The 14,357-nt window shown below is 39.5% G+C and overlaps 1 protein-coding gene across 3 annotated transcripts in view; it reads right to left on the bottom strand.

The window, feature by feature from the left end:
- Positions 1-14,357, bottom strand: part of MAP4K5 (mitogen-activated protein kinase kinase kinase kinase 5) — a 73,561-nt gene that overhangs the window by 8,461 nt on the left and 50,743 nt on the right. For 2 of the 3 annotated variants that reach the window (XM_052783666.1, XM_052783667.1), the window contains 14 exons: positions 12,230-12,274; positions 11,472-11,514; positions 10,786-10,996; positions 10,144-10,241; positions 10,001-10,042; positions 9,273-9,357; positions 9,103-9,182; positions 5,338-5,398; positions 4,184-4,298; positions 3,992-4,050; positions 2,544-2,647; positions 1,979-2,156; positions 926-994; positions 122-214 (listed from right to left, as the gene is read on the bottom strand). In XM_052783666.1, coding sequence (XP_052639626.1) covers positions 122-214; positions 926-994; positions 1,979-2,156; positions 2,544-2,647; positions 3,992-4,050; positions 4,184-4,298; positions 5,338-5,398; positions 9,103-9,182; positions 9,273-9,357; positions 10,001-10,042; positions 10,144-10,241; positions 10,786-10,996; positions 11,472-11,514; positions 12,230-12,274 — 1,283 coding nt within the window. The remainder of the gene's footprint in view (positions 1-121; positions 215-925; positions 995-1,978; positions 2,157-2,543; positions 2,648-3,991; positions 4,051-4,183; positions 4,299-5,337; positions 5,399-9,102; positions 9,183-9,272; positions 9,358-10,000; positions 10,043-10,143; positions 10,242-10,785; positions 10,997-11,471; positions 11,515-12,229; positions 12,275-14,357) is intronic. The other variant, XM_052783668.1, reaches the window with a different exon arrangement.

The following is a 14,357-nucleotide window of genomic DNA, read 5'->3' as shown; positions in this document are numbered from 1 at the left end:
CAATTTTTAGTGTCAGGCCCCACTGGGTGCACTAGACCAGTCTAGATTATTAAAAGCCTTCAACACCCATCCTTCCAAGTTCTTAAGTCCTTGAGAGACAACAGAGAAGCAAATCACTTACCCACTGACTCAATGCGGAAATCAAAGCTCAGCTCGGAGGCCAATTTCTTGCTTGACTTCAATTTCCCTTGTAAATTCACAATTTTCACAAATTCTCAAGAAAAACAGAAAAACAAGTATTAAAACCCACTGCTGAAAAGGATTACTAACAGCTTTGAGTATGAAATACTAATTTCATCTTTCAGGTATAAAGAAATGCCCAAACCTAACACCTACAGTATTTGCCTAAAATGAATCCAAGAGCATCCTTCTCTCAAAATAAATATAGAAAACTTTCTTACACACTTCGTATGTTTTTAGACTCTACTGACAGCCTTCCTGCAAATAACAAACAGTGCAGAAATGCGAATTCAACATAAAGGTTGGAAATTTAGGCAGATTAAGTCATTGCAAAGTTCCCATTGAGGTATTAACCTCTGATGCATGAGAGTTATGGTTACAATTACTGTGTATGATGGAGTGTTAGCTATTTGTCTTGCTAGCATATGCAACAGGCAAATGTCACTTTTTCCAAGTAAATTTTGAAAATTTGATTGGCAAATATTTGAATTCTGATCTGTAATGCTGCGTTACATTTCATTTTGAAAAGAAACAAGAATGCTATACACATGAAGCGGGAAAGTGGAATCACAGGAGTCAAAATGAAAACCCACTTATCTGAACCGTATCTTTTCGGAAATACTACAACACAAATTAGTAACGAAGGGAGAAAAATTAACCTGTGGTAGAATTAAAATAAAAAACTGTGGCAAAACAAGTTTTGCACGAGGTGTAATAAGTTGCCCGACAGAGACATGTTACTTACTGTCCAGGCAGACTAGGACAGTGTCTCTTTCCAGCTGTGTTACATGAATGGCATCTAACTGCTGATTGCCTTGTGAAAAAGAGAACAGATTATTTTATATCACATCATAAGACTGATCTCAGCCTCCCCTCCCCTCAACCTCTCACCAATTGCTACAGCCTTTTCAGTATGCTACCAGTCTTTTGCAACCTGCAATATTTGTTACTCTCTTAATTTTTTTTAAGTCTGTATGATCCCAGAATGTTCTGGGAGGAGTACAGGGCCTCAGGACAAACCCATCAGTTCAAAGCAGGTATTTAATATGAAAGCACTACTGTTTATTGGCATAAAATACATTTTATGTTACAGTTCAGCACAGCAAGTCAGCTTCCCTCATGAAGAGGCACAATAATGAACAAAAGGAACCATCAAGGGAATCTTCGCTCCTAAAAAAATGCTCTTTTCCCATAAATCCACATCTGGAAAGATTACTGTGCTGATATTAAAATAGATTTAATAGTTTTTCTAGTATTTATTAATGAAGTTCTTGGTACAGCTGCTAAAAAGCAGTATTTATATGTAAAGAAGTATATCCAACAAAGCCAGCAGAGAAAGCATCTGCAAGATATCAACTAGCTTTTGAAGATAAACCAGAATCTTCTACTTATTAATAGCCAGCTGAAGATGACAAGTCTCCCCCAAAGGCTGGAGGACAGACAAGAATGTATTTACGTGAGTCTTTACACAGTAAAGAAGGGGAAAGAGGAATAAGACTGATCCCAGGAAAAAGTATGCAACCACAAACAAGAACCCAATCAGCACAGTCTGCATTACTACTTAAGGAAATTTATAAAATAAAAGATGTGTCTAGAACTGAAGTCTTTTAAGAAAAATAGTTTATACTGAAGTTGGCAGGTCATCACAAGAAGAACCTGGGATCAGCTTCAATATGCTTTAGGTAGAGAAACTGCATCATTTTGCCTAGCCTAAAGGGTTTCCAAATGACTTCTGAGGAAGGGATATCCAACAGTTACCAGACAATAAAATGGCCGCAAGACACACCAACAGTCTTACCTGCACCAATTTCTGTAAACCATGAAGAAGCAGAGTTCAAGTTGATTGTCTCAAACTGAACTACCTGATTTGGTTCAGTACCCTTACTGATAGCTACGCAGACCATCGGGTACTCCTGCTCCGGTATCACTAGCATTTCAAACACATTCAAAGGGCTTGGCAAAGGAAAATCAAAGTGCTGGAAAAAACATAATAAGGCATTTGCAGAGTTTCCTTTTACCTTGGAAATAAGAAGCCTAAAATAACATGCACAAAGCATAAAAGATATAGAAGCATTTTTCACTGCTACTAAGAGTGCTTTTTTGAGACAGCATGAGCTGTGAGCAACATCATGTTGCACAGAGGTATATGCTAGTCTGTTATTGCTAGTACTGGGCTTGATCCAACACTCGACTGACTTCAGTCACAAGATTTTCTTAGTCAAAATGCGTCAAGCCAGATTTTCAAGTGCTCAGAACCCACAAATGGGAATAGACTTGGATGCACTTTCCATTACAAATTCTGGAAAGGTTATTTCAACAACTGTATAGTGATTAAATGTTCTAAACTAAAATGAAATACTTACCTTTATTAACATGAATTTCTGCATTGGCTCATACCACTGTAGTAGAACAATTCCAGACTGCAATGCACCACACAGGTATTTGTGTCCTGTGTATGGATTTCGTACTACATAAAATAAACAAACAAAAAAACCCAGAAAACAACCCTTTTTAAGTCCTGGAAGTTCAATGCATACTTGAAAAAATCCCTACAACTATCTTTGCAAATAATTTAAGAAAAAGGATCAGTTTCTAATTGCCTTCTGGTTTGCCATTCAAATATCCACAGTGATTAATATTATGCTACATTCCAGATAAATTCAATTATACCTATAATTAATAACCACTAGCATTCTTTGAGTCCCAGTAAAGAGGCCACATGCTGAGCATCCAGAAAAGCTGTAACACCTTCTTTCTGGGGCTGTGTGAGCAGGGGGAGTAAAAGGTCCAGGTCAAGTTGTGATTTAAATAAAAAAAAAAATTCCCAAGCAGTGAAGCTGACCCATAACTTCTTGTGAGCTTTGACAGCTAATGCAATAATATGATAAAGGATTTGGGGTTTGTTTTTTTTAAGCTCAGCTGGATACAAGACCAGCCTGACTTCAGGAATCGTTTGTAAATATGCCTACAGTAGACGCTTTATATGAGCTAAATAGGATATCCAAGTTTGCAACTAGGTACTTTATGCTCTGCTGAAGCATTTTTAAGAGTGTAAAGGTACAATTTCACACAGCACTAGGGCCAGTTTTCAAAGGGACATGCGTTCTGTGGAAAGCCCAAGACTTTCTGAAAGTCAGTAAAGCCAAAGACAAATATGTAACTTCACAACCTTTAACTCTTTTATGTGCACTTAGAACTTGAGCGATGGCTTCACTCCTCCCCAGGCTGACACTTTTATTCATGTCCAGCCCTTTCTTTGTGGAAAATAACTCTTTCCAAGTTAGCCTCGCTAAAAGTTGGATCTAGGTCAAACCTTGAGCCAAACTGACAAAGCAGAAAGGGTACTTGTGTACGTGCAACAAGTCTGGGATTCTGTAACAAGCATTACAGTCACAGGCAGGCTGCGGGTCACAGTAACTAGATGGCTCTGGTGGCAGCCTGAAGCCAGTGATCCCAAACATTGACTTAGTCACTGAAAGCTTCAGCAGCTCTCAGAGTGTGTGCAACACCCATCAGCCGCATGTTACTGGCATTCTCAAGGGTTTCCCTTTGGACCTTGCTCTAGACAGCAACATTTCTAGGTTAAGAGCTGATATGAAAAATGCTTTTCCACTGAACAGCTTAAAGACCCCCACATTAATTAAAAGGAAAACTATGCACCAGTTAGGCACAGCATTAAGAAATAATGCAGTCATACTGTTTTCTGAACAATGAACTAACTGTAAGTTTATTAAAAAGAAATGAGTTTAGGACATGCCATGCCCAACGACAAAGGCCAGGAAAAAAATTGCAAAACTGAACGCCTACTCACCTATACAGCATTTGTGGCATCCTTTTGTATCAGGGATCTTTGTCGTTAAGGCAAACTTCCTGGAATAACAATTACGAAAAAATGAATCAACAAGAGATGTTGAAGGCACTTCATGCTAGAATTCAACAGCACAAAAAGTATTTATGGGAATTTTCACTTGTTAATAATTGTCTATAAGTGAAAGATTTGTACCTTGGTAATATTTTGTCAGGAAACCTATGGGTTTGAATATGAGCAGCTAATCCTGTTTTTTTGGCTTGTTCAAACAAAGCTATTAAATTATGGGAGTAGAGCTGGAAAGTTTTCCCTGTAAGAGAGAAAAGCACAATTGACATCGCACCCATGCCTCCAGCAGAGAACTGCACATTTTAGAAAAATATATGTATAGAAAATTACCTTCTAGAAAAACGGACCACGTGTGTCAGATATTTCAAGTCCAGTTATGAAGAAAAATAAAACAAGACAACAATAATAATGCATATAGAGAAGACATGGCATTCAACTCAAAGTTCATTTCGATAACACTAACGCAACTCTGAAAGTTTCATGTAAACATTTTTAGAAGACTGTAATTATACAACAACAATTAATCATATCAGGACATTTTCTTTATCTGTAAATCAACAGAAGTGGTGTTACACAAACCCCTGCACATTTAAAGGCACAGTCCTGCAATTAGTCTGCATGCCACAGTGCCTCTGTTTCCTATCTAGAATGTTCTATTCCAGGACAACTGATGAAAAAGGAATTTTTTTTTTTTTCAAGAATGAATTTGCTGGATTAGTAGTTATTTCACAGCCACCTCATTCTCCTTCAGATTGAAACTGCTTTTGTTTTCGGGTGGATTTATTTTCTGAATCTGGTTCACACTGAAGATGCTACCAGGCTACAATACACTGAGAGTGATCCAACACTGCAACTATATTTTGATAAGGCACCTATGTTAATCCTCTCCTAATTTTGTTCTGACACATGAAAGACATCCTTATTCCGACTCTCCTAGCTCAGGGACCAAAGAAGAGGACACTCTTTAGATTCTCGAGGCACTTTCAGTCAAATTGCAGCCTGGGCAGAGGCAACTCTTGTTTGACAAATACCAAGTGCCGAACTTTTCCAAAGTAACTATAAATAAATAAATAAATAAATAAGGTGGAACACTGCAGACAACTGGCTCTACTACTTGTAAATATCCAGTTTTACCTCTGAAAGTTTTTCACATTAAAACACTCTTAAAGCAAAGCTTCCTATACAAACACAAGAAACAATGCACAGTTTTCTACTTCCGTACAATCAAAATACATTGCACTGAATTATGACTTCAAATGTTTCTCTTTATTTATACATACCTGACAAGGACATTAAGGTGTTATTAATAACATACAGCCAGGTGCACTTTCGGGGAAATAACTGAAGAAAGAAATATTTCCATTAATAGAAACATATAGGAATTTCCAACAATGTTTTTCTCTGCCTGCTCCACCTTCTCCACCATTCCTGCAGGGATCATCACTGGAGAAAGTCCCAGCTGCAACTACAGTTTCCCCTTTAATTCACCCTTTTGGACCCTTGCTTAGCCCTTTTCTCTGTCTGAAATAGTTTGCATTCCTTCCTTCTTCTACCCCTGAAACTTTCAAAATTCAATTTTTCTTTATTTTTTAATTAGCAGCACAGAGCCAAAGTGGGACAATTGGCAAGACTGCAATACCGTATATAGAAAGATATAGCTTGCTCAGGAAAAAGAAAGATAACATTATTATAGAAACCTACTAAACCACACAAAAGTCAGAAGAGAGGGGAAAAAGGCATTAGTATTTTCTCAGCAACGTGAATTACCACAAAATCCTGTATTTTGTGGGACTTACCTGCCTGGCTATTTGTGTTAGCACACTGCTTTGTAAACAGACAGTTCATGGAAGGCATTGGGACTTATTTTTGTTTCAGAGGGAAGAAGTTACTTACAGGGCAGCTAGTCTAGATTTGGGAAGATTTTAAAGTTAAGAAGAACCTCTTGACAACCTGAAGGGAATTCTGATAAAAGTCATGGCAAATGACAGTATTCAGGAGTCTCAGCAAAGGAAGGGATAAGGACAACAGAATAAGGACAGGGATTTTGTTGTTTTAAAAAAAAAAAAAAAAAGGTAAGACTAAATTTATTGAAGGTCCTCCCTCAGGAAAAAATTTCCAGTAAGAAAAAAAGGAGTTCAAAGGATTAAGCTGTTTCTAAAGGAGACTATTAAAAAAAGACAACAGCAGACTCATCTACTGAGGGAAGTCATTGCAAAACACAGCAGAAGATGCTTGAGTCAAGGCTCTACAAAAGAACGATTGTACTGGTTCATGCAAATGTCCATCTAACCTAATATCTGTTTCCAACAGTACCATAAAGTGATGTAATTTCTCCTAAAAATGGTGAAAACCCGGGAAAAAATGTATATAATACTGCATCTAATACTCTGCCAGGCACCAAGTTCTTCAGCTCAGATCTGCTGAATCAGATACAGGCTTTATGCATTTAGTGAGTTTCAGTGGATTTATCCTCCAGAAATTTGTCCAGTCTCCCCTCTGAACTCAGATAACTCCTGGCATTTGCAGCTCCCCATAGCAAAAAGTCCCAAGCCAGTTACCCACTTTATTTTTAATTCGGCTCCACTAGCTTCATTTAATGGCCCCACCGGAAAGAGAAGGGGAATAGTTGTTCCCTATGAACCATCTCCAAGCCACCCCAAGATGGGTAAATATTTCGTATTTCCACCCCATGCCTTAAGTATCACAAATACATAATACAGAAAACGGAAACAAGGATGCAATGCTAAGGATGAAGAGGCAATCACAACGTAAGCCTGAAGGAGGAAACATACAAAAGGTTAAGATGCAAATCAAATTCTCAATAGAAGAGAAGTTGATAAACGTGGTAACTGGGAAAACGAAAGGCTAGGCCCACTGCATGACAGGAAAGAAAGGCTACATGATTAACACAGTTAATAGCACTGGGGTAGAAACTTGTGCTAGAAGCAGAAAAAGAACACATTACACACTATTTCAACTACATACACTCGTATCAGCAGGTCCCAATGAAGTTTACTTTACAGTACTTAAGAACTGGCTCAAACCCCAAGGTCTCAGTAATTATTATCTTCAAGAACTGATGGAGGACGAACAATGACCTCAAGAAGGACAAACACAGTACCTATGCCAAATAAAAAGGACGGTGGGAATTGCAAAATAGTCTGACTGACTGGATATCCAGGGTAGCACAGGAACAAGCCACATATTTTTAATTACCAAGGGATAACAAGAGCAGCTAGTGCAGATTTGTGCAGAACAGGCTGTATTTGAACATCTGAATTTCCTTCTTTAACAGAATTAACTGCCCTGCTGAGGGCAGTGAAACAGTGAGATGTGAAACATATGTGAAGGACCTTGTCCTGTGTGCCATTTCCACGTGCAAAGGAAGAAAATATGGGGTAGAAGAAACTGCAGAAAGAAAACATACAACTAGTTGGACATAAAAACAGAGTATCTATCAGCAATTTGCTAAGTAATAGAAAGAAAAAGCAGCCTGTAGATATATAGTATCTTCTCTGGGTCTGGTTCTATTCAGTATTTTCACTGAAAAACTAACAATGGAGTAGAAATATACTTCTGAAATTGGAAGATAGTAACCTTGGAGAAACAGCAAGCACTTTGGAAGATGCGATCAGAATTAGAGTTGGAGAAACAGTTAAAAATGTGCATTTGGTGGGAAGAAATCATGAAATGAATAAAAACAAATAAGGAAACAAGCGGCATGGCAGAAGCACAGCTGTAAAGCCTCTGGGGTTTGCAGTGGTTCACACCGGACCTCTCCAAACTGAGGATGCTTTCTCAGAAAAGGAAAATTCCATTTTGGGATGCACTGAATGTCATAAGTAGACACTAGTAAGTTCTCTCTACCTACCACTGGCATATCTAACCTTTCAATAGGATATAAAAAAACACGTGGAAGAGTCCAGAGAAGACTGTTACAGGAAATAAGTTAGGAAAGAGACTTGTTTGACTAATGAAGTAAAGAGAAAATTGAGGTAAGAAGGCCAGGGGGTCTCCAACAGTTGCCACCACAATTTTTAGACATTTATTAAAAAGTAAGTAGTTGTTCCCCATGTCTGCTGAGGCTACTAAGAGATAAGTAACTTCATATTCAACTCTCTCCTATTATATTCAGGTGCACCCTCAGCTCGCTGAACTTGAAAGGATCTTCTCACTGTATTGAATTCAAATTCCCAATTCTTACCATCGAGCCCTTTATAATCTACTCTCGCTTTTGCCCATGCCAAACTACTCCCCAACACAACCTTGCTGAACTGCTTCCCTTTTTCTTTTGCCTCTCTCAAGTTTTGTCTTCTAGTATGACGCTCCCAGAAACAGAGGACTTTCTTCTCTTAAGCACAGTTTTCTGTGCAGTGCCCTTTCTGTGAAATCATCTTTTTCTCACTGTTACTCATAGATACACCCACCCTGCCACCTCTGCTTTTCTGCATGACCTTTGCCGTGTCTTGACTGAATTTAATGCTCTTTAGATGCCTGAAGTGCCTTTGTGAACCACTTTAGAAACCTACAGGTATAAATCTCATTATCAGCATCTGCCGACACTTCCCTTCCAAGAATACTCTCTACTCCTGACTCTATAAAAGCAAATGTAACAATACCATGATTGCATGAAGTGGCTTTGGAAAGGGTTAGAGAGCCCAAGAAAAACGAAGCAAACACATATTTACTGGTGATAACAATGCCAGCTAAATTAAACGGTTGAGGGCTTTGGTAGCATCCAGTGGAGAAGCAATATGCCATCTAGTGGAGATAAAATGGAGAGAAAGGGCAGGTAATCAGTTGTCTCCAAGGAGAAGAAAGATGTTTTAGCAGAGAACTCCTTTGAAAGCAGTGTTACATAAGCAGCAACAAAAAATTCTCGTAGGTAGGGGAACTATTAATTTTTGGACTTCCATTGCTGGCTTGGGTGTGAATCAGTTTATGCCACAAAGCCTGGTATCCCATCTATCCCCTCTAATACCAAACTTTCTTGCTTCATAATATCCCCAAATCTAATCTGTGTGTTCAATACACCACAAAATCACCTGTTCCATTGTTGCTTCGTGAAGCTCATTCAAATTCAAAGTATAGATACCTTCTTCCGTGCCAAAGATAATGTACTGATCTAAAAATTTAAGAGAAATTGATTATTTCACAAGCTCATTACCACTTTAGCAACAGGCAGGTTTAAAATACAAACCTAAAATAACTTTACCTTTAGTATCTGGATGTATCCATGATGTTGCACAATTAATCTTCAAAGGACAACCATCAAAGACTTTGGAAAAACATGCTCCCATCTGAAAAACACCAAAACTGAAACCTGAAACAAGTTTACAGTATAAAGTGTTTATCTTCTGGCACTTGGCCACTTAATACACACCTGTACGCACCGCTGCTGCTCTTTTTTCAGACACAAACTTACTCTAATATGCCTTGACGCAAAACATTTTTATCTTCCCCAAAAGCTACGATGCAGCCTCCCAAACTTTTTAGTAGACTTAGTATACATTAAGAAAGACAAAGAGGGATCAGAATGATATGAACAATTTTAAGTACCTACTGGGTAAGAACAATATTGAGTGCTTATATAAATAGCATATGAAGGGAAAACAAGCAGAAATTTACAAGCAGTAACACCCTCTCGCATCACTACCACCTCTCCCCCTTTCTCTTTACTAAGCAGGGACTGCCACTGGACATCACAACTCACAGAGCCAGTGAAGTCTCCAACCCTTCATATCTAGACCGAATGGCAAAAGGAAGTTTTTAAGAAAAGGAAACAAATACTGTGGATTCAGTATACGAAAAGTAACTGGCTATGAGATGCAGAAAATCACCCCAGATGAGCTGGTGGCTTATTCTAGCATAAACCTTCTGACACTAGAGAGATGCCATGACAGCAGGCTTGCAGTAACTCCTACTGTAAATGAGATTTCTTACCAGCACCTTTGGTGTTGGTGGCAAACCATTGATTGCTGGCTTCTGTGGGAAAAAAGAAAGATCATAAAATACCTCCCACACACTGATATAAAACTAGCTAGCTAACATGACAACGAAATCAGACTGAGAGTCACAATACTTACAGGAAAATCTCTTTTCTCTTTTTTACGTGGCAGTTGAGGGATTTGTCCAGACCCTTCTGCATTTTCTTCAATGAGTTTCAGCATGCCATCCCCATTTCCTGAAAAGAGGCCCAGACACATTTTGTAGCTCACTTGACACAGTGAAATAGAAAATATTTTGTTTCCTATTCTCTCTTCTCCCCCCTCTGTCTAGCAGAAGCAGAGAAGCGAGCTCTGAAACTTCCATATTCTCAGGGTTCTCAGGTAGCTGAATCCTTCCAAGGACAGCTGGCCACTTTTCTGTGTGCTAAGCTACACAGTAATAAAGGCTTTCCATTATCTAAACAGTCCTTGGGCCAAACACAACTGAGAATAAAGCTGTTGCAAGGTCCTCGCAGATGGTCCTCCCTGCACATTTGTTGTTTTTATGCTATTCCTGCAGCCAACACAGTAATGGTATTGACTAGCTGAGCGTCCTTGTTTTGGGAAGAACATTTCCACCATGGGTCATGGCTCTAATAAGAGCCAGCACACATGTAAAAAGGAAAGCTGCACCTCGTGATCAGCTTGTATTAAAAAAATTATCCACTGAAAATAGTTGACTCTAGAACTGATATCCTTTTACAGGAAGCAAGTCACCTTTAGGAAATGTAATGCATTTACCTAAGTCACTGTATCTAGCTGTGAGCAATCCAGGGCTACTGATGCTGCTGGTCATACCAACGGGGGAAGAATCAGTCTGAGGTCCGCAAACAGGGATACTTTGTCTCCTGTGAGCTGGTGGGGCTCTGCTCTGCGAGTCTGGGAAATGTTTTATCGTCTGACATTTCTCATCATCTGGGAGGTTTTCCTCAGGATAACTGTTTATTCTCGGCTACAACAAACCAAAGAGGTGAAGGTTACCTGGGAAATGGCACCTGGAAGCATAAACTTTAGACAAGTTTAGTTCAAGTCAGACTGCTTCTACACACAAAAAAAAAAATTAAAAAAAAAATCAGCCTTTGAAAAAAGACATTTGACAGCAGAATAATCTAAGAGGTATTCCTTCTCTGATGGAAAATCACAGCAGCAGACAGAATGCTGAACAAGAGGACATCCCACACAGCATGCTCTCTTTAGAGGGAAAATACCTACAAGTCACTTTGTCTAGGGCAGCATACAAGGCCAGGAGTCCCCAGAGGTCAAGACTGTACAGACTGCAAGTCAGCATAAAATATGAAGCTGCACAAAGTCTGCTAGCAAATGGTATTTAACAGAACTTGTAACCTACTGAGAGCATCAGAAAGAAGCGCTGCAGAGGCTGCACATGTGTTTGTCACCTAAAACTCTTAAAACCCACCATCTCTTACCTTAGGAGGTAGCGGAGGTGGCCCTGCTCGCTTTAGTGTTGACCTACAATGAAAAGGTGCAGTAGTCGTCTTAGTTAAACCAACAACATAAACAGAATTACTTGAGAACACAGACTGTAAATAGGATGAGCTAGATGCATAGAAAAGACGGATCACAGCTTTGCACAAACAGGGTTAAACTAGAAGTCCAAGAGTGGGGAAAAAAGCACGTTAATCTTGTTAGAAGTATAGTTTTCTGATAAACTCACTTTCTTTCATAAATGCTGATGTTATAGAGCATTCTGTGGTGAAGAGCATTGGAAATTAGCAAATAAACATACGTTCAGGGACTAAGTTCAGTGCAGCTTGCAGCTTTCGCTCTGGATCAGACAAACGTTTGGGCACCAGAGGAGCTGCGCATACCCTACCAGAGCTCTGCAGGAGTATCTGCATGTCCTGTCACTACCGGGTCTGGCTCATGATTGATGGATTAATCAACACAAAATCTGCTTTAAAGTATTAGGCACTTCCGTATGCCCCCTAAGATAACCTGAGGAAGGAGAGCAAAGGTAGAAAGCATTGCTTTGCGGACATTCTCCTGACAATCAGATAAACAGTCAAGCGTGCGTTAGACCTTTGAGTGCAACCAGCCCTCACTTATATATGAGTGGCAAAGCTGCCTGCAGCATTTTAAGGAAAGAGGTTTTGCCAGAACGCTGCCTGCTTTAGCGAGAGCCGCATGGAATAAACACAACTGTACATGAAGGAGGTCCACTCACTCTTCAACATCTTCACTCCCATCGCCAAATTTTGTAAGCAGTCCCCTAGGTAAAATGTTTATAAAATTAAGACCTCTGCTCCAAGGTCGACACGTGCAACTAAACTAATCGGTGATGTCGTTTAGTTTCATAATGAGCATCTCCCAGCCCTCTTCAAAACGAACTATTTCTCTTTTATTCACTGCATTAAGCCCTTTTTCATGTAGTATGGTCCTTTCCTTCCCCTCACCCCCCAACAATCATTGAAGCTGTCTTCCATACCAGATACCATCAACTCATCTTTCATTTCCCTACCTGGTATTTTAAACATTGTTGAAATGGCTAATAACAGTACAATATAAAAGAAGAAGGAAAAAAAAAAACCAAAACAAATCAAAGATGAGAACAGAGGAAGTTACTGGGAGACAAATGGAGAAAAGCCTTTACAAAGGGAAGTTTCCTCCCTTAGTGTTATATGCTGAAGACATGGACTGTTTCCCATTACAGTGGGAATTTTTGTTTCAAAGCTACCCCAGGGTCAAAAAAGAAATTGTGACTACAGGATCAAAGCAGCACTGAAAATATAATCCTGAAACAAACAAAAACTGATAAAATTTTGCAAAATGGCAATTTTCAAGCTGCGTCTTCAAAAAAAAAAATTTAATTGAATTAAATCTAAAAAAATCTAAACCATAAATCTAAACCCAATAAAAAGCATTCCTTAGTATGCTGTTGTGACATTGTGAAGTCTAGGCTTCTGCATTTAGGAGTCGTGAGGTGGAAGAGAAGCTGGCTGGCTCAGTGTTCAACCAGGGACAGGCTTCTCAGGCTGCAGCAGCCCGGTGCAGTCCAAGTCTCTGCATGCAGAGCAGACACCCCCGTACCCCACCAACTCACACATCCTTCCACATTCCACAACACACCACATCACCCACTGAGGAATGACCACAGGGGTAACGAACAGGAAAACAAAAGCATATTACACAAAAACTAACCCAGCCAAATCTGGATTAATGTAAAATTTCCCTTCAAGTTACTTCTGAAGGGAAAGCAGCAGACAGTTGCCAACACGAACTATTAAAAAATGTAAAACAGAGAAAGTCCAACCATCAACAAAAATCACCTCCACAATACAGAAAATTTATAAAAAAGCTATTTTAAAATGGCACAATAAGGGTGAGAAAAAACCAGTAAGTTCAATCATCGGGTACACATTCTGGTATTCCCCTTTCCAGTCAAGTAATTCCCAAGTCGAAGAGATCAATCACCATACACTCTGATAAAAGCCAAAGGGCATGAAAAGCAAGGACCCTCTCCAGCACGCTTCCTATCTGTACATCCCTGGTATTACTCAGAATTGCTGGGACAGAGGAGCTATGCGTTTCCTGTTTATCTTTTCAAACTGGAAGTGGTTTCCAAGTAAGCAGCATGGATTCACCATCCAGAAACTTTATGCCTGTCCTCCTTTCAATGCTAAATCTGTATCTATGTACCAATTTATAGCCCTAGCAACATTTGCTATGGCTACATTCATTCTGCTTTTAATACTGCCTGGTATAGACAAACTTAATAACGCTACGGAAACAGAATCAAATCACTAAGTCACTTTGGCAGGAGGAGCTTCCCTCCCTCCCTGCTCCTCGACTCCGCAGATTCCAGCTGTCTGCAGAAAAGCCAGCACTCACGAGAAAGGCTTTCATTCTGCAGCTCATCAGGGTCACACAAACAAACCGAGAGAGGAAGGAAAGCAGTCGCTGTCATTACTGGACAGGGAGAGGCAGGGCCTAGACAGCCACCCCAAACTTTTACTACAATGAGAGGGAGAACAGAAAAACAGGTTGAACTTAAAAAGATCCAAATACTGGCGATCTCCGTGACATGGCCAGCTTTCTGGGGGGCTGTAATGTCAGCTGACAGCTTATGCAAGACTTTATCTGCAAACAAGCCAAAGAAATTCACTGTTTTCTACTCAGTTCCAAACAAAGATGGGAAACGGGCCCTTTTAGCTGAGCAATTACTTCAACAGAAATACCATCTTTCCCTACATATGTGCATCAGTCAGTATTATTGAACCTCCATATTCTTTACTGCAAATTCAAAGATTGCCTTTAAAGGCAGAATCCAATATTTTGCAGCAAAAGGAAGCCAC

Source organism: Harpia harpyja, chromosome 3 (assembly GCF_026419915.1).
Source record: "Harpia harpyja isolate bHarHar1 chromosome 3, bHarHar1 primary haplotype, whole genome shotgun sequence".
NCBI lineage: Eukaryota > Metazoa > Chordata > Aves > Accipitriformes > Accipitridae > Harpia > Harpia harpyja.
The sequence above is the reverse complement of the archived record's forward strand: the minus strand, read 5'-3'. Positions and strand labels throughout refer to the sequence as shown.